Source organism: Lissotriton vulgaris, chromosome 6 (genome assembly GCF_964263255.1).
Source record: "Lissotriton vulgaris chromosome 6, aLisVul1.2, whole genome shotgun sequence".
Lineage (NCBI taxonomy): Eukaryota > Metazoa > Chordata > Amphibia > Caudata > Salamandridae > Lissotriton > Lissotriton vulgaris.
Window position 1 is genome coordinate 1096014993 of NC_141694.1, and position 21108 is coordinate 1096036100.

The 21108-nt window shown below is 48.1% G+C and overlaps 1 protein-coding gene across 1 annotated transcript in view; it reads left to right on the forward strand.

The window, feature by feature from the left end:
• The window catches only part of IGF2R (insulin like growth factor 2 receptor), a 1757136-nt gene that overhangs the window by 1726184 nt on the left and 9844 nt on the right, over positions 1–21108 (forward strand). The window contains exon 47 of the mRNA XM_086927157.1: positions 1086–1155. Within this exon, the coding sequence (XP_086783283.1) occupies positions 1086–1155 (70 nt within the window). The remainder of the gene's footprint in view (positions 1–1085; positions 1156–21108) is intronic.

The window sequence follows — 21108 nt, forward strand, 5'->3', positions numbered from 1 at the left end:
CCTTCGCCATCACCCCCCTAACCTCATCTCTGCTGTTACTATTGCAGTTTTTTTTCAGATATTTCAACTGATGGAAATTGCACACTTCAAGCTTAAAGTAGAGTGACAGTGGAGGATATAGGCTTGTTGATCGTGATGTATGTCAACCTGAGACCAAGTCAATAATTAATGAATATATTGTTTAATACAATGGGTAAGATTATCAGGCATCCCATGTTATTGCAATCTTTGTAAAAGCATTAACATTTGCTAATGCTCTAACCAAACTCCCACGAGGAAGTGCATCACTCTCTCCAAATGAGTGTACAGTTTGCGCCTAGGTGTAGGACACTGGGACAGCAAATGTATCTTTGGGTTGTGTATAGATATCCAAATTGTAAATACCTTCCAACATAGAGGGTTAGTTCCAGAAATGTGCTCATATTAATGTTTTCTGTTGCCTAAAGAACTGGTACAGATTGACTTGTTCATGTTCCTTTTGAACATCAATGAGACAAGTCTATGTTAGAGTTACCCTAAAACGTAAGATTCCTAGCAGTACAAATCTTCATATGGCCATGCTCCTGTCATGACTAGCTCCTCACTTCTGTAGAGCTACAAGGGTTTATATAGCTGTTCCTCTCTTGCCTGGGGGATACACACTCAAAAACACCATCTCATTCACACTTGATGATACTCCCATTCGTTCCCTTACACACTCCCCTTATTCTCTTACACATTCTCACTGTACCATTGAGAATATCACAAGCTAACACAATAAAGTCATGTATTCAATATCTTTTTTCAAGTCCTGCACCACTTGTAAAGTGTTATTACATACATTCATGAAGTCTTGCTAAATGTATTAGCTCTTCATACTTTCCAAGTTGATTCAATGATTACAAGAATTATGTGTGTCTTTTTCGGTTAAATTCTTTCAATTTGCTGTAAGTGAACACTGATGACTTCATAGATTCCCTTTATCTATCTTTCCTTTTGTGTTCACTAGTGGGAACTGAAAACAGTACACAAAATTCTGTATAAAATGATGTGAGGTAGAGTATTGTATGTTGGTTTAAATTTGTAATGTTTTCTTTTTTTTTTAGAGAAAATGTGATTCAAAGGATAAGCAAGTGCTGTAGAAGAGGATCTAATGTGTCGTATAAATATACAAAGGTAATCTTTTGCACATTGACCCACATTTAAGCCCCAACTGTGGATTTTCCATTTGATAATTACTCCTACAGTTTTAAACTAGAACTTCTTTATAAGGTTATCTCCATATAGATTAGAAATAAAAATGGAGAACATATATATTCATTATGAAGTTCCTACGTATGTTTATATTGTGAACTTCATATTATTCTTCATTTCACATAATGATACATGGGCAGACATTCTTAAGAAGGTTTAGGTAGCCGCATGAGTCACCTGATCATATATATATGTTTTGTTTGTTCAAAATACAAAGGTGGGAGAGAAGAAAAACAAGGGTATAGAATGCACGTATGATACACATATTTGTTCATTCACAACACCACAAGTCGAGGATCATAAAATACAGGCGTACAGTGTACAGCAATAGACACATACTCCCCCATAGAACCACACTTGAGGAGACACCATAAGTCGTAGTGTCTGCAGATGGTTGAGGCCGCTCATCTGTAAGTGGTGCATGAAGTTGGGTATGGGTTAGGTTGAGTGGGGAGCCTCAGGTCTCCCCAGGTCATACACCACTTCTAGTTTCTCGTTCTGCATAGAAAGATAGGTGATCAGCGGGGCACAAATATCTTAAAGCAGAGATCATGCCTGCATGAGGTCCCAATAGGCCGCAAGTTGCTCCTGGCAATATGTGATTTGGGGAGCTGGCTGTCCCACAGTGTGCCCCCCCCCCCCCTACGTTTAGCCTTGAGGGGCAGCATTACAGTCAGTCACCTGGCCACCAGGGGGAACCTCTTTCATATAGCCTGGCAGGGCAGTCTGGGGTGTTCGCTATGGACATTGACCCTTAATGAAGGCAATAAATTAGTAAACATCTGGTGTAAGAAAGTGGCAGTAGGCGCTGCACATGGCAGACATCTTAAATCCTCCACGAGTCCCATCCTGTGTAGTTGGGTGAGTGTGTAGTATGTCCTTTGGAGGACGTTAATATGGATTAATCTACGCCTATAATTGAGCGAAAAGGCACCAGTCTGAGCACAGCAATAGTGCCATTAATCCTCAGAGATTAGGCGGGTTGTGTCTGCTGCCCAAGCATCCAGAGTCCCTAGAACTGTCTCAAGGGTCCTCTAGTGCATGGCGGCGTAGAGCCGGGAGATGAGGCTCCATGAGAACGAGTTTTTGAGTATGCTTACCAGAGCAGGCAGTGTTGGAGGGGATTTAGGAAAGTGCAGTGCAAGTGCAAAGGACTGCATGGAGCTGATGGTACAATAGGATATCCTGGGCTGTATGCGATGAGCGATCCATTATGTTTTGTGACTGGAAGAACTGCCCCTCAGGATAAAGGTCACCAAACGTGTTGAGGCCCAGTCGTTCATCATGGGGGGTGCAGGGTTCTTGGCCAAATCTACTTTGGGCGTGTAAAGACAGTGCGCTCGTTGTCATAGGCAATCCCAGGCCCATTGCGTGCTTGATGCTGGTACCACTGCAGCACAAGGACGTCTGATTGGCAAATAAAGCACAGTGGTCAGTGGGCAGGAGATCACATTGTCAGCTTCTCTTGCAGTGTGCAGTTGGAACAGCGTGGGGTGTGTCCAGGAATGTGCAGCCTGGGCACAATAGAAATATAGTTTCCATGTCAGGAGTACTTAATTCACCCTGATAGAAGGGTAAGAGTTGCTTTTCTCACTCGTGGCTATATGCCAGCCCTCGTCATGGCCACCAAGTTAGAGCGGAGCTCCCTGAGGAAATGTCTTGTGGGCGATGGTAATGTTGATAAACAGATATAGGAACTTGGGGAGGACAACCATATTAGCAATGATAATCCTTCCTGTTACAGAGAGGTAGTCTGGACCAGGCTGGTATCTTTTCCTCCAGCCAGACAATGGCCGTGCCATAACTTGTCCTCCAGAATTCGTCAGTATCCCTACTGAGCCATATAACTAGGTATCGGACCGGCCCGGCCCGTTGCCAATTGAAGCGGATATTCAGATTTAAACTGGTCAGTTGCTGGGATGAGTGGGAATGGGACGCATTTCGACCAGTTACTGTAGATCCCACCTTGACCGCCGAAGCGGATCATCATCTGTGTTATTGAGGCAATATTAGTCTGAGGATCACAGACTTGGAGTGTAACAGCATCCGCATACATGGATTCAAATAAAGGCAAGTCCTCTGTCTGAATGGTTTTGCCCTAGTCTGGGGACCATATTAACTGCACACCTGATGTCCTCTCCATTTAATGAAGCCTGTTGATACTTCTACTGTACTGAAACTTTGCAAGGGCAAGGCGCATTGCACACGCTCCACTTTCAAAATCTCTAACGAGGTAACACTTGAAAGATTTAAAAACATGTTGCCACCGACTAAGACTTGACAATAATCCCCTATAACCTGGGGTCACAATCAATAAATCAGATGAGCATAGGCTCTGGACCCTCTGAACCTTTATGAAGACCTGAATCTCGACTGGCCAAATGTCAGTAGACTTAGTTTATGCCATAAATTGGATAAACCCATATATGACTGCGCTTATCCACCCTGTACAAGATTGGATTTCTTATGTTCCTGTTGGCTAAGTTAGCAGATGCCCATAATGTATCAGTTCCTCCTTTAGAGAAAGCTCTCCTACATTTACAGATCTCATGGAGACATACACAAGAAGACCCACTTTTCCCTCTCAGTGAAGCCATGCTAGAGCTGTTATTGACCTCTTGTGCTTTTGTAGTTTATTTTAAGAGCCAAATAAAATTGCTTTGAACTGAATTGACCCCTTGTGGGTGTGTCTGAATGTATCACGTGTCCCATATGTATTGAACTTAGAATCTGCAGCTGGGATGATAGACGGTAGTGAAAATGGTTAGACAGTACTGTCTTACACAATAACTACTTGTATCTTTCAGTTTGGCCTTGGTCAAGTTTACATGTGCTCTTTGCAAAAGTTTTCCTAAGCTTAGTTTGCTTAGTCTTGCTGTGGGCAACCATACATTCTTTTTCTCTTGGGCCCAAGCCTCCAATAGTAAATGTATGGTTTTACAGCATAGTTTTTTCTAACTTAGACAGCTACATCCCCAACTACAGCAGCAGTGTTTTGACATTGTAGTGACAGAACATCTTCTGAAGATCACAGCAAAGCTTCACCAATTTTCCCTACTGTTCTGTCACTCAAAAATGTGTTTAACAAGCATATATTGATTAGATTTCACAACTGAAGGCAGATGCCAGAGTTTCTGATTATAAGGGAATGGATCTCATCGGATCAGTGCCTCTTGTAGAGATTTGCATCATGTTTTTTTTTACTCAGTCTGTTCTTTGCTAAGTTTTCCTCTGTTGTACCTCTATTTCTTCCCTTCCTTCAGGAGAGAGTGTTCTCGTTAAAGCCACATTATTATCAAAGAAAGGAGATTGAGAACGTGTTCCTTGAAATCAAAAAGGTAGAGGTTGTGTACTGCTTAAAAGAGACAACTTGAGCCAGAAGTGTAAATGTTTCTCCCTCATAAAGTTTGTAAAATAACAGAAGTTACTCAGAGAATTTGGCCCTCGTAGAAAAAACCCTGTGGGATGCCTAAACATGCAAAATACTAATTTCCATATTTTTTTAAACCGGAATCATTGCTGCATCCTCCAGTTTGTGTATCACTTTAGAACTGTCATTCTGCTGGCTCGGCTGTTATAGAGAAGCCATCCTAAGATGGAAGCTCCAAGAGCCTTCATGAATTATTACAAGCAGCCCAACGGCAAAAGAAGATGGGACATGTCTTTCAACAGCTAATTAATGAAGGCAGAGATGAGAGTAAAGGCACCCTACATTTTGAAATTACTTGCTCCAAAATCGCAGTGCTAGATTTCTCCCCAAAGTCTGGGAAATGTTCCCTCAAAAGTATATCCAGTGGATAGGAGCAGTACTGAATATTGAGTGGCGAGCCTCCCCAACCCTCCCACATATGATACACTAAACCTTATCAGGGAATCAATCTTGTTCTATCTCATAGATCGATTTCCCTATGCATGTTGGGTTTAATGAACTTTTTTCATCTCCCGAGACTTGAATAGGACTGTACTGCCTCCAGTGAACACTTCAAAATCAGTGGAACTACTTTCAAGGGAATTTATTAGATCTGAATTCGGTTTTGCTCTCACTTAAAAGGTGATAAACTTGTAGAGTTGTTGCTTTTATGTTTGTATGGAGATTGATGTAGTATGTACCAAGCTACAAAGCAAGGGAACATTGTACAAAGGTGGCAATTGATTGGAGGAATACCAAGGATTGATGAGAAAAGGGGACACAGGTGGGCACCACCACTATGTTGCATGAAAAAGAATGTCTTCAGTTCATTCCTTAAAAGCAGCTGTGTAGGAGTGTAGGGTCTGGTATCCTATGGTCACCGCAATTTTTGCTTTTTGCTTCACTGGTTTTCGACTTAATGTGGCTGTGGGCCTGCTAATCAGACCCACAGCCTGCTGTTCTCTCTCTAAATTCACAGACATGTACTATAGGTACATAACCAAATTGGTACTGGACACCTTGTCAGCCCCTATACAGTGCACTATAGGTGCCAAGGGCATAGGTGCATCCAAGGCCTACCAGGGGCTGCAGCATAGCTTTTGCCACCCCTGGCTGGTTCTTAAATTGACACAACTGGCTGATGACTCAGCTGGGGAAAGTTGGTGTTATCACCTCTTGCTTAGATATAGTATACCTATATCTAAACCTATATCTGGACACATATAAACCTATAAGTCACTCCTATGGCAGGCCTTATCAATCCTGGAGGCTGAGTGCTTGGTTTAACATGAGATGGTGCTCGAGCATGAGCTGAGCCTGTCTGCAGCTGTCGGGAACAACTCTCTTAGCTGTTCCGGGATAATGCTATACCATATACTCTTAAGTGCATTATAATCTATCGCGGTTATGTGCTAACTTTGGTTTGGCTTTATCAAAACATGTTGTGTAAGGTGTCATCCGATTTGGAATAATATCCCCTCGACAGTCCTGTCGACGGGGATAGCATTCCACCCTTCTAGAGGGAGAAGCCATGTTACTTTACTGAAACGCGGTTAATCCTAACCAGAGCCTCAGCATCACAAAATAGATGCTGCTGCCACCGACACAAGTCTGACCTCCTGCTGCTGACCGAAACTTGGCAGAGGAGGCCTGGACAAAGGGTTTCCTGTCGCAGAGAGGTGCTACACCACCCCAGACAGGAGATAGTGTAGTGGGGCAGGTAGGGCTGAAAGAAACTAGACAGTGCCTCAGGCGCACAAGGCTTCCCCTTGCATAATCCGGTCAAACCGGTTCTGGGGCACACCAGCCCCAGTCCCAGCGTGACCCTGGACAAAGGGAAATGGGTGTAACCACCCCCTTCCTGGGTTCCACCCATAGGAGGGACCTAGCAGGTACGCCAGCCCCCTAGATTGGTATAAGAATGGGAGCAGTGCCAACGCACTCAGATTATCCTGACAAACTTATGAAACGAAACTCTGGGCCCTTCGACATCCTACTCGACGTAGAAGACTGAAGAATCTCCCTTGTGGTCAAGGAGTGACCACCCTGTGCAAACAGGCACCATCCAGCACCTCGACGTTTGCTTTGTTGCAGTTCCCTCCGGAACTTGAGCGACAGAGATCGACAAGACCCAGCGTGCCTGCCTTCTAACAGCCCGATCCACAGTCCCTGCAGAGCTGAGACCCGTGGAGGCGACCTTGAAGCGTGGGGCCCGCCATCTTGGAAAGACCACGAGGCGCTGACCGTGCAGCTCCCGAGGCCCCCTCGAAGCTGTGCATTGGGGTTTAAGAAGCCCAAGCCCTGAGCCTCTCTTGCACCGAAGCTAACCCCTCTACACTCACCGAGTGCTGCGTGGGGCCCTTCTGCATCTTTTGGCTCAACGCGTTGGTCTGGTCGCTTGCCCGTTGGCTTGTGGCCCCTGTACCGACAAACCTTGGAATCTAACTTGCGAGTCTGGTTGCTCCAGACTTGCCATCGCTCCCCTGAAAAGGAGCACCCGCTCTGACCCTCCTGGTCCCAGTATTAAGCGATCTTCGAGTCCTGCATGGGTTGCGCTTGCCAAGGGTTGTTTGCTCCAATCCAGAAGCCGACAGCGAGAGCCTTCGTGGGACAGCTCGTGATCCACTCCTGGACATCCTCGGTGCCCCAGAGTCCACATGGCAGCGGAGACAAGCTTCATGACATCGACCTGAAAGCGCCCGATATTGGCTGGTTCCTTCCTGGTTCCACCCTGGTCACTGCTGAGTGACCCAGACTCTGTCCCCTCTGCTTTCAGATCATCATTATCTTCGATCCACCCTTGGATCACACCGGACACTTCTCTTCTCGACGCCTGCAGCATCTTCATCTTCAGGCACCATCGACCTGCGTGACGAAACCCGACACTACTTCGCACCTGGGCACCCGCTTCCTGTGGGTGAGGTAACTCAGCAACGCCGGTGTTCCTACACTGGTACACACCTCTAGTGTATGTGTCTAAAGTTTTGTCCTTCTAGGTCAGTCGGAAGGTTCCTTAAACAGTAACTTTATAACTTTTACGCACCATTGACATTGCATTGGTGCATGTGTGTGCTTTAAGCGCTGCACCCGAATCCCGCTGGCTTTTCCTGACTTCAGCATTGCTAGTCCCGACTGCTCCCAGCGATTCCCTAGGCCCTAGGCCTAACCACTGTTCGATTGGTAGTTCTTATACCATTTTTTTAATATATGGTTTGCGTGGCCCCCCGGCCTCATCCATAATTGTGCAACTTTTATATGTTTAACTGTGCTTTTGTTTAAACGCTTGTGCCTCTGCACTCATAAAGAGTACAGAGTATTATTCTAGTAATAAATACATATATTTTTATAATATATAACTTGTGTGGTGTCCTTTCATTTGATATTACAGGATTGTGATTGGTAAAACAGCTTTCTTAACACGACCTCTTGAGTTAAGCCTTTAAGGCTGCTTAGTCCATGCTACCATTAGGATAGCTTGTCTATAAGGTTGACTTACAACCATCACCATAAGGGATTGTTTGGACTGATGCAAGGTGCTCCCAGAATTGGAGACCTCATATATCAGGCCAACTTCTCACATTGGTGGCAGCGGTGGGATTTGAGCTTGATGGTGTTTTACAATTGCAATCTTTTATCAAATTGAAAGATCACATCAAGTACCTTAGGTACATATAAACAAAGCTTAGCATATTTAAGTTCTGCTGAACTTAGTAGGGCTTAGCACACCCTGCCTACAACTCACTAGCAAGGTACAGTAGGTAAACACTTAGTGTAGGTAAGTGCACCACTTACACCTCGCTAGCAGTCATGGCTGGCACAGAGGGAACTTCAGGTTCTTCACCTGTGTTGGTTGACCTTACCAAGGCACCTTCCAGCTATGACACACTCAGCAATAAGGGCCTGAGTGCCTTGTGCACTTCAAGGGGGCTGAGAAAGGGTCACAACCCTACCATTCCCATCCTGATAGCCATCCTGGAGAAGGATGATTTAGATAAGGCGAGTGTAGCTCCCTTAGATGCAGGAGATGGGGTGAACCCCCCAGAGAATGAGAACACCTCCCCAGACTTAGAAAATGAGGAGGTAGACCTTGAATCAGAAGAGGAAGAGTCAGATCAGGATCAGAGGGGTAACCAGCTACATGTGGGGAGACTTAGCCAAACCAACTTGGACCTACTTGGAAATGGAGAGGGCCAGCACCTCCCCAGAGTACAAAGCAGAATTGTTCCAGGCAATAGAAGATTGAGATCACCTTCCAGGGACTCTCACATTTCTAGTGCCTCAAGGGAATCTCAAAGGGGAATGACTCCCCCCCCCCCCCCCAGAGAAGAGAGCATAAGGCCAGGATGAGGGCTGTCCAACTCCAGATAGAGAGGGAAGAGGTAGCCTTGGCCAAGCTTAAACTTGCTTTTGCAAGGGAACAAAAGTTGAGTGGATTAGATTCCACTGGTGGCAGCATAATTCCTAGAGAGAAAGACAGGTCCTATGATAATAGAAACCTGACAAAGATTGTGCCCCCCTACAAGGAAGGGGATGCCATCCACAAATGGATGACTGCTCTGGAGAGAACCTGCATGGTACAGCAGGTTCCTCAAGATCAGTGGGCTGCAATTATATGGTACTCCTTTTCTGAGAAAGGGAGGGATATGCTCCTCACAGTTAGACCTGAGGATGCCAAAAACTACTCTGTCCTGAAGAGTGCACTTATTGAAGGGTTTGGCCTAACCACTGAGCAATACAGGTTGTTGTTCAGAGATACCCAAAAAGCTCAGACTCAGGACTGGACTGATTTTGTTGATTGTGCCTCTAACGCTCTGGAGGGTTGGCTGCCGGGAAGTAAAGTCTCAGACTATACAGGATTGTACAATCTTATAATGAGAGAGCAGATCCTTAATAACTGTCAGAACCAGCTGTTGCATCGATACCTTATTGACTCTGATCTGACCTCTCCCCAAGAATTGGGAAAGAAGGCGGACAAATGGGTCAGAACAAGGATTAAGCAGAAACCCCAGAACCATGGTGGTGACCATAAGAAAACAGACCAGAAGAGTGGGGATAAGAAAGATAAAGAAAAAGACCAGAAGTCTTCTTCGGGCCCACAAAATTCTAATAAGGAGGGTGGTTCCCAAAATGGTAACAAGAAGAAGAAGAATGATGGCCCAAAGAAACCTTGGTGCAATACTTGTAAGTCCACTTCCCACTGGGGGAGTGAATGCACCAAGAAAAATCCAGTTCCAACCACTGCAGCTCCTAAAGCACCTGCACCCCCTAGTACAGTCAGCAATGGTGGTACACAACCTAAGGGTATAGTAGGGTTGACCCTGGGTACTGAGATGGAGTCTGGCCTAGTCCGAATCCCTACTCATGCAGTTCTGCTCTATGATGTGGACATGGCCATGCCCACTACTGTGAGTCCCAGTAACTTGGGCAAGTATAGACAGTCGCCTTTAATTAATGAGAAACTGGCTCAGGCCTACAGGGACACATGTGCCAGTGTCACTATGGTGACACCTAACTTTGTGGACCCTGGACAAATTGTACTAGGTGAGAATTACCTAGTGACCAATGCAAGCAATGCCACTACTACACATAGTGTGGCTGTTGCTAACTTCTCCTGGGGAGGGGTAACTGGCCTCAAGAAAGTTGTTGTGAGTGCAGACCTGCCAGTAGACTGTCTGTTGGGCAATGATCTAGAGAACTCAGTTTGGTCATAGGTGGAGTACAGGACTCATGCTGAAATGCTAGGGATATTCGCACATGTCCTTGCTGTAACCAGAACTTAGGCAAAGAAGTGCCTACCTGAACCTGTGGTTGATCTTGAAACTATAGACCAACCACAATCCAAGAGAAGGAGCAAGAGTTCCCACTTGCCCCAGGTTGAGGATCGGCTCTCACAGGAGACTGATTCTGAGATCCAAGAGGAGACTGTCTTTGAAGAACTTGAGATTCTGATATCCAAGAGGAGACTGCCTTTGAAGAACTTGAACCTGATCAGGTTGAGTTTCTGGGGACAGGGGGACCCTCAAGGGCAGACCTGGGGCAGGCCCAATTAGATTGCCCTTCCCTTGAACCCCTCAGACAGTAAGCTGCTGCTGACCCTGCTGGGAATGCTCAAGGTACCCATATAGTGTATTGGGATGATGGGCTCCTTTATTCGGAGGCTATAGACCCCAAGCCTGGTGCCACCAGGAGGTTGGTCATACCTTTGCAATTTAGGGGCTTCCTTCTTACCTTGGCCCATAATATTCCCCTTGCAGGACACTTAGGCCAGAACAAGACTTGGGACAGGCTTGTCCCTCACTTTCACTGGCCTCATATGTCAGAAAATGTCAAGGAGTTTTGTCGCTCCTGTGTCACTTGCCAAGCCAGTGGTAAGTCAGGTGGCAGAACAAAGGCCCCCCTGATACCACTACCTGTGGTGGGGGTACCCTTTGAAAGAGTTGGAATAGATATTGTGGGTCCCATGGATCCTCAAACAGCATCTGGGCACAGATTTATACTGGTGGTAGTGGATCATGCCACCAGGTACCCAGAGGCAATTCCCCTGAGGACCACAACAGCTCCTGTTGTGGCAAGGGCCCTTCTTGCAGTTTTCTCAAGAGTGGGCTTTCCAAAGGAGGTTCTTTCAGACAGAGGTACCAACTTCATGTCTGGATACTTGAAGGCAATGTGGAAAGAGTGTGGAGTAAACTATAAGTATACCACACCCTATCATCCTCAGTGCAATGGTGGAGAAGCGTGGCTCAGTGGTTAGAGGCGGCAGACCCGGAAGCTGAGATAGACCGTGGACCAGGGTTCGATTCCCCGCCTCGGCGGGTCTTGGGCTCAAAATTCCACGGACTCGACAATTCTCGCTCTGGTGCCTACTCAACTCACGGGGTCATACTCTGCGACTCTGGGCAATAGCTTGCTTAATCTCCACTACGGCCCCTCACGGCGGGAAGCCTGGCTTTCACCTTGTGGACACCCTGCTGTGGTTTCTCACAGGGGAATACCAGGACGGGTTCCCTAAGCAAGCGCCGGGACGCTTACGGGCAGCTGTGCGCTTTACAAGTCCAGCACATTTACAATTTACATTAATGGGCTTGTTGAAAGGTTCAACAAGACCCTAAAGGGAATGATAAAAGGGTTACCTGAGAAGCTTAGGCGACGATGGGACATCCTTTTACCCTGCTTGCTCTTTGCTTACAGAGAGGTCCCACAGAAGGGGGTTGGCTACAGCCCTTTTGAACTTTGGTTTGGCCACCCTGTGAGGGGTCCATTGTGTCTGGTGAAGGAAGGATGGGAGTTAACTCTCAAAAAGCCTAAGCTAGATGTTGTGGACTATGTACTTGGTCTCCGCTCCAGGATGGCTGAGTACATGGAAAGAGCATCCAAAAACCTGGAGGCCAGTCAAGAATTACAGAAAGCTTGGCATGACCAAAAGGCTGTTCTGGTTGAGTTCCAGCCAGGGGTGGGTCATGGAGCCAGTGGCCCCAGCAGCTCTCCAGGACAAATGGTCTGGACCTCACACCATAATTGAAAAGAAGGGAGAGGTCACCTATTTGGTTGACCTTGGAACCCCTAGGAGCCCCCACAGGGGTGCTCCATGTTAACAGATTGAAAGCATTTGTTGACAGGGAGGACATGAGCCTGCTCATGGCCCCAGATGGGGAACAGGAGGAAGAGAGTGACCCTCTCACAGACTTGTTGTCCCAGAACCCTGAAGATGGTTCAGTTGATGGAGTAGCCTTGGCAGGCAGCCTCACTGACCAGCAACAGATGGACTGCAGACAGGTGTTGCAGGCCCATACACATGTTTTCTCTCACACCCAGTCAAACTAACTGGTGCACCCATGAGGTGGACACTGGTGACAGTCGGCCTGTGAAGAATAACATCTACAGGCAACCTGACCACGTCAGGGATTGTATAAAGGCTGAGGTGCAAAAGAGGCTTGAACTTGGAGTGATTGAGCCATCAGAGAGCCCAGAGGCAAGCCCAGTAGTCCTTGTGCCAAAACCCCATACCAAAGATGGAAAGAGAGAAATTAGGTTTTGTGTTGACTACAGAGGTCTCAATGTTGTCACTAGGACAGATGCTCATCCCATTCCAAGGGCAGATGAGCTCATTGATAAGGTGGCTTCTGCCAAATTTCTGAGCACATTTGATTTGACAGCTGGCTATTGGCAGATCAGGTTAGCTGAAGAGTCTAAAGCCAAAACAGCATTCTCTACCCCTAGTGGACATTATCAGTTTGTGGTAATGCCCTTTGGTTTGATGAATGCACCTGCCACCTTCCAAAGGCTAGTGAATCAAGTCCTTGCTGGATTGGATGACGTTTGTGCAGCATATCTAGATGATATTGCTGTCTTTAGCTCTACCTGGGAGGATCACCTGATCCACCTGAAGAAGGTTCTGGAGGCCCTACAAAAGGCAGGCCTTACTATCAAGGCTACCAAGTGCCAGATAGGGCAGAGCAAAGTTGTGTACCTGGGCCACCTAGTAGGTGGAGGTCAGGTTCAACCACTGGAGAGTAAGATCCAGACCATAAAGGACTGGGCTCCTCCAACTACCCAGACACAAGTCAGAGCCTTCTTGGGCCTGACTGGGTATTACAGGAAGTTTGTAAAGAACTATGGGTCCATTGTGACATCATTAAATGCCCTGACATCCAAGAAGATGCCCAAAAAGGTTCAGTGGACAGTTAGCTGTCAAAAGGCATTTGATGACCTGAAGAAGGCCATGTGCTCTGCACCTATCCTGAAGAGTCCTGACTACTCCAAACAGTTCATTGTTCAAACAGATGCTTCTGAGTTGGGGGTGGGAGCTGTGCTTTTACAACTTAATGTAGATGGTCAAGACCAGCCCATTGCTTTTATTAGCAGAAGGCTGACCCCCAGGGAGAAACGTTGGTCAGCTATTGAGAGGGAGGCCTTTGCTGTGGTTTGGGCCCTGAAGAAGTTGACGCCATACTTGTTTGGAACTCACTTCCTAATTCAGACAGACCATATGCCCCTCTTGTGGCTAAATCAGATGAAGGGTGAAAACCCCAAACTACTCAGGTGGTCCATTTCCCTACAGGGGATGGACTTTACAGTGGAGCATCGCCCAGGGACTGACCATGGTAATGCAGATGGTCTCTCCAGGTACTTCCACTTAGAACATGAAGACTTATCTGGTCAAGGTTAAGTTTAATCTCCCTGCGTTTGGGGGGGAGGGGGGTTGTGTAGGAGAGTAGGGTCTGCTATCCTATGGTCACCCCAATTTTTGCTTCACTGGTTTTCGACCTAATGTGGCTGTGGGCCTGCTAATCAGACCCACAGCCTGCTGTTCTCTCTCTAAATTCACAGACATGTACTATAGGTACATAACCAAATTGGTACTGGACACCTTGTCAGCCCCTATACAGTGCACTATAGGTGCAAAGGGCATAGGTGCATCCAAGGCCTACCAGGGGCTGCAGCATAGCTTTTGCCACCCCTGGCTGGTTCTTAAATTGACACAACTGGCTGATCACTCAGCTGGGGCAAGTTGGTGTAATCACCTCTTGCTTAGATATAGTATACCTATATCTAAACCTATATCTGAACACATATAAACCTATAAGTCACTCCTATGGCAGGCCTTATCAATCCTGGAGGCAGAGTGCTTCGTTTAACGTGAGATGGTGCTCGAGCATGAGCTGAGCCTGTCTGCAGGTGTCGGGAACAACTCCCTTAGCTGATCTGGGATAATGCCATACCATATACTCTTAAGTGCATTATATTCCATCGCGGTTATGTGCTAACTTTGGTTTGGCTTTATCAAAACATGTTGTGTAAGGTGCCATACTATCCCCTCGACAGTCCTGTCGACGGGGATAGCATTCCACCCTTCTAGAGGGAGAAGCCATGTTACTTTACTGAAACGCGGTTAATCCTAACCAGATTTCACAAAAAAGAGAAGACCCTACTGAGTTCCAGGGAACAGGGTACTATCGACAAATTGAGTCAAAGGAAAATCCCTGGACTGTGTGCTAGTTACTCTGCAGTCACTGTCTTCATACAACTCAATCATTCAAACATCACAGTTGTTATTCAATGTCAAGCCAACCAAAAATATGACGTTTACAGTCTTTGTTTTATTAAAATCTTTGTATACAAGGTTAAAAAACAGACCTTTGTCTGCGGTACATAAAAAACAAATTTGTTATACAATTTTATCAACTCAAATGCACAAGAACATGTAAATACACAATTTTGCAAATGAAAAATACAATGATAAGAAAAGAAAAGCAATAGACGGTCATCAAGATTACACAAATTACAATCAATTAAATTCCACAATTTATTTAAAGAAGACAAAATAGCTCACAGGAAACACAACCCCTATCTACCATAGGTAAGACGTATTACCTATTCTTGTTTTAACCTGACCCAGTATCCTCTTACAAATATGAGACACAAAAATATGCAAATGATAGTCAAGATCACAGTATCCAAAATCCAGGTATATCTGTTCTCTGTTTGAGATCTGGCTGGGTTCTATTATATTATGCGTCGACGCGTTTCGGTGTTCACTGATATGTATAGACCTTCTTCAGGACCGCAATATTCGTGGGGTTCATCAATATTACATATCCTTCTATTGCCAGGAAGGGTAAGGATGTTAACTTCCTTCCAAAGGTATATATATCCTTTTCTTTATCGGTCTCCCCCGTAGCGATGGGACAGGTAGAGCTTTCTTTTATTGTTCAGGGTGTTAAATAATTCCCTTTCCAAAGCAAGAGTGAGAATCCTATTTTGCTCCTCTCTCGAATATAGTACACTCCTTATCCTTAATAGCTTATCTTATATTTGGAGAGTGCTTTGTGGTCTTCTTATTTGAATTTCATGTGTACGCTGTATTAAAAATGTTTCTTGTTTAGGTTAAAAATAATAACATCGAGGTATAGCGTTTTTCCTTTCTGCGTCACAGCGAACCGGATATGTTCAGAATATCGTGTGCTCCGCGCGTCTACCTCGTCTTTCCACTGTCTTTACTGAAACGCGGTTAATCCTAACCAGAGCCTCAGCATCACAAAATGGATGCTGCTGCCACCGACACAAGTCTGACCTCCTGCTGCTGACCGAAACTTGGACAAAGGGTTCCTGTCGCAGGGAGGTGCTACACCACCCCAGACAGGAGATAGTGTATTGGGGCAGGTAGGGCTGAAAGAAACTAGACCGTGCCTGGGGCGCACAAGGCTTCACCTTGCATAATCCGGCCAAACCGGTTCTGAGGCACACCAGCCCCAGTCCCAGAGCGACCCTGGACAAAGGGAAAGGGGTGTAACCACCCCCTTCCTGGGTCCCACCCATAGGAGGGACCTAGCAGGTAATCCAGCCCCCTAGATTGGTATAAGAATGGGAGCAGCGCCAACGCACTCAGATTATCCGGACTGAAACTTATGAAACAAAACACTGGACCCTTCGACCTCCTACTCGACGTAGAAGACTGAAGAATCTCCCTTGTGGTCAAGGAGTGACCACCCTGTGCAAGCAGGCACCAGCCAGCACCTCGACGTTTGCTGATCTGGGTTAAGATCACATTGGCTTGTAAAATCAAGTGGCTAGATATAGGCTCACAGGAGATCCTTGGTTTAGATCTGATATCGCTTAAAGGGAATATTCATGTCAGATTATTTAACAGATACAATCGGTTTAGTAGCCACCACAAGCCTTCAGACACCATAACAAGCTCTCAAACTTCCTTGATATTCAAGAAAAGAGTATTATCTAAAAGAGACAGTTAGTTATAGATTCCTTACCTTGTAAATTAGCCCCAAGCATCAGACTGCATCCGAAAAGTATTTCGTTAGCAGTACCCCTGCACGTCGAAAGGTTGCGTTGGTCGACTCTGCCTTAGTCATTGGCATCATGGTTGCCGGAATTACGTTGCAGTAGCTACTTAGACGCCGCCCTGCTGTGCTGACGTCAGTTCTTTCTTCCGCACCAGCCAGCACAGATCCAGAGAGAGTGGCACCTCCAGTAACTTTTTGACTGACTTTTTTTGCCGACTTTTGTCGACATCGTTTTCAGTGCTCGACTCCTGGTGCGCGTAGGATGCTCTGTTTCAAGGCTTGCTGTTCCTGCCGAAGGTTGATGTCTGTGACGGATCCGCACTGTGTGTGCCTGTTCTGCCTCGAACACGACCACAACTCCAAGTCGTGTTCAGACTGCCGGACCATGAATCTGATGTCTTTGCCAAAGCGTCCAAAAGGCTTCTCGTCGCCCAGCAGTCCGCTCCGCGGCGTTCGAGTTCCCAGACAGGTGGGAGGTCGAGGGACCGGTCGCAGAGCCGTACAAAAGGGGTGGGTGATGGACCGAGCATCTGAATCAATCAAACACTCACACCCAGTCAGAAGATCTGGGTTTAATCCATCACCGTTCTTTAGCCCACTCTGCCACCCCAGTTCAGACATGGCTAAATGCAAATCAGTCTGACCCTGTGCCTCATGGGAACATTCCAGCCCGAACTGCCAAGCCATGTCTTCCCTGGACCGGAAACAAGCTTCCGAGGACCGGTTTCTGGCATTCCAGCCGTCTTCAGCCCGGCTTGCTTGAATCCAGTGGCAAAGTGAGCAAGGGACTCACGTCTGAGCATACCCTGCTACACTTATGGCGGCCAAAAGCGGTACAAAAGGAGGTGGTGATGAACGGAGCATCTGAATCAATCAAACACTCACACCCAGTCAAAAGATCTGGGTTTAATCCATCACCGTCCGGTCGCAGAGCCACCACCACCATTCTTCTTCGCACTCCTCGGGTAAGTCGAAGCACAAGAAGTCGTCGAAGAAGCATCGTTGCTCTTAGACTTCTCCCCGTCCGGCGGCCAGCTTGACGAGGGATGCTGGCGGTGCCCCTCCCGCCTCCGCGTGCAGAGCCCAATGGATCGACTCTGAAGTTCCCTCCCTTTCCGGGATCCGGAGTGACCCCTATGAAGCAATGCATGCAATCTTTGAGCAGCCCGACTCCGCCGGCGTACATAGGGCACCGCAGACTCTGCTGGGGGCCTTGGGCCTTTGGTAGCTCGGGCCCGGGACCACAGGGTCCCCTTGGATCAAGGCTGAATCCGGACCGGCCTGGGTTGACCTTATTACACCTCCCCCAGTGCCGTTTCCATCGACAAAGTGCCCACAGCCGACGCCTGTTGTGTCCACAGCCGGCGTCGACCCCGGCCTCCATCCTGACGTGGACTCGGAGACGGACTGGAGTCAACCAACGCTGGATATGGCGCCAATGGGTTCTTTTGTGCCCTTGTTCTACCTTTGTGTTCCTTTAAGATCAGATTGGCAATCAGAGGAAGGGGAGGAGGACGGGGCGATGTCTGGAGACCCTTTGACTGACCAGTTAGAGTATGACACGGACTGGAGAGACGAGCTGGGAAAGCCAGTGGTCTGGATACCTCCACAGACCTTGGCATGTTGTCTCCTCCTACCGTGGCTACGGAGGAGGGAGCATTTTACACAGTGGTGTTGCGTATGGCTGTCAAGGCTCTCAACATCGAGCTACCTACAGTGGCGGTCAGGACTAACCTGGTGACAGAGGTGCTTCAGCCACCAGCAAGATCTTCTGAGCCCCTGCTGCCATTGAATGAAGCCCTAACTGACATCTTTTTGGGTTCCTAGTGCAGGTCCAACACAGAGGCTCCTGTGGATAGGATGATTGCCCAGGCGACCCCACTTTCCTCTCCCAACACCCCACCCCTGATTGCGTATGGCTGTCAAGGCTCTCAACATCGAGCTACCTACAGTGGCGGTCAGGACTAACCTGGTGACAGAGGTGCTTCAGCCGCCAGCAAGCTCTTCTGAGCCCCTGCTGCCATTGAATGAAGCCCTAACTGACATCTTTTTGGGTTCCTAGTGCAGGTCCAACACAGGGGCTCCTGTGGATAGGATGATTGCCCAGGCGACCCCACTTTCCTCTCCCAACACCCCACCCCTGAGAGCTTGGTGGTCCAAGCCTCAACGTCGAAAGGCGCATTCCCTAACGCACCACCTGGTAGGGAATCCAAAAAGCTGGACCATCTTGGGAAGACGTTTTCTTCCTGCAGCTCCGGACTGCAGTTGGTAGACACCGCATGTCTTTTGGGCCGTTACACCCACTCTGTTTGGGATGCAGTGGCGCAGGTTCTGCCCAGGTGCCTGGAGGAGGCCCAGGCTGTGCTCTCCTGTGCAGTTGCTGAGGGGAGAGGCGCAGCAAAGTTTACCATCCGCTGTGGACTGGACACCGCCGACTCGCTAGGCAGGACAATTTCAACTCTCGGGCTATGGCCAAGTCTTTGGGCCTCTCCACCACCCGCCCTGCACAGTCCGCTTTTCGCCCCTTTCGTGGCTACGGAACGGGTGGCCCGCCACGTTCCACCCAGGGCACAGGCTGACGCAAGATTTTCAGCTCCTACGCGGCTGGGGACGTGGGGCCCACCGTCGTGGGTCTGGGGGCCAGCGATCAGGCCAGTCAACCACCGCCCCCTCTGCAGCAGCCTCCAAACCCTCCTAGTCCGACCTTTCAGGCTCACCAATCACCAGTGGGTGGCAGAATTCACAATCACCTCCCCTACTGGTGCACCATCACGTTGGACAGGTGGGTCTCCCCTTCAAGACTACCCTCCCCCCCCAGCCATGCCACCTCCGTACCATCGCATGTCTGAGGATCATCTGGCTCTTCTCCAACCGGATGTTACAGCTCTCTTGGCAAAGGGAGCCATTGAGCGAGTGTCTTCCCCAGAAGTAGGTTGTGGTTGCTATCTCCACTACTTTCTGGTGCCCAAGAACGGCAAGGGCCTGCGTCCTATCTTGGATCTCAGGAACGTAAACCGCTTTATCCGGAAGGAGAAGTTCAAAATGTCGACTTTGGCTCAGGTCCTGTCTGCCCTCGACCCTGGAGACTGGATGGTAGCATTGGACTTGCTGGAAACTTACGTTCACATCCCCGTCCTGCCAGCCCACCCGCATTACCTGCAGGTCAAGGTGAGCCACAAGCACTTTCGGTTTACCGTTCTCTGCTTTGGCCTAACTAGTGCCCCTCGGATGTTCACGAAAGTGTTGGCGGTGGTCGCAGCTCATCTGCGTAGAAAAGGGTTTCCAGTCTTCCACTATCTCGAAGACTGGCTGTCGAAGGCAGGCTCGCACCAGACTCTCCCACCTCCAGACTATGGCAGACCTCCTGTTTTCGCTGGGGATCTCTATGAACATGCCCAAGTCACACCTGATCTCCTCTCAGAAGCTCCTCTTCATCGGTGTGGTTCTGGACCCAACGCAGTTTTGAGTCTATCCTCCCGAGCAGTGAGTCCGGGATATTCGGGCTATGATTCCGATCTTTCATCCTTTATCCCGGGTTTCGGTCAGGATGACCCTGCGTCTGCTGGGCCTCATGGGCTCATGCATTCTGCTGGTGGATCATGCCTGGTTGCATATGCAGGCTCTGCAGTGGGACCTGAAGTTCCAGTGGGCACATCATGCAAATTGCAGTGGTGGCTAACGAACCAGGATTGGGTCAATGACAGATCCCTCTCCCTTCCCCAACCAGATTTCACAGTAGTGACCGATGCATCGCTTCTGGGATGGGGCGGCCACACGAGGAAGGCGGAGATCAGAAGCCACTGGCCTCCGGCGGAGTCCGAGCGCCACATCTACCTTCTGGAGCTTTAGGCAATTCGTCTTGCAATCAAGGCATTCCTTCCCTCTGTCCAGGGAAGAGTAGTGCAGGTGTTCACGGACAACACCGCCGCCATGAGATACTGTAACAAACCGGGCAGGGTGGGGTCGTGGACCCTATGTCAAGAGTCCTTTTACCTCTGGGCATGGCTGGAACATCAGGGTATATCCCTGGTGGTTCAACACCTGGCAGATTCACTGAACGCCAGGACGACTAACTCAGCCTCAGGTGCATTTGATGGACCACGAATGGCATCTTCACTCAGAGGTGGTGCAATGTCTCTTTCAGCAGTGGAGATAGCCTTGGTTAGATCTATTCATCACTGAAGAGAATGCTCAATGTCAACAGTTCTGCACGTTGGCATTTCCAAGGCGGCACTTGCTTTGCAACTCTTTTCGTCGTGAGGGGAGTTTCTGTCTTCTATACGCCTTTCCGCCTATACCACTTCTGCCCAGAGTGCTGAAAAAGATCAGGTGTGACCGGCCCCACGTCATTCTTGTGGCTCGGGATTGGGCACAAAGAGTCTGATATCCCATGCTATTACACATGGCCATCGATCCTCTGATCCGACTGGCTCTTTGGGAGGATCTTCTGTCGCAGCAGCATGGGAAGTCCTCCACCCGAACCTGTCCAGCCTCCACCTCCTTGCGTGGAGATTGAGTGGTGACAATTGACAGCTTTCGACCTTCCTCCCGCAGTCTGTGATGTTATCTTAGCAGCCAGGTGTCCCTCCACTAAGACGGTATGCCCCTGCAGATGGAACAAATTTGTGGCATGGTCCACAGCAAAGTCTGTGGATCCCCTTTCTGCGC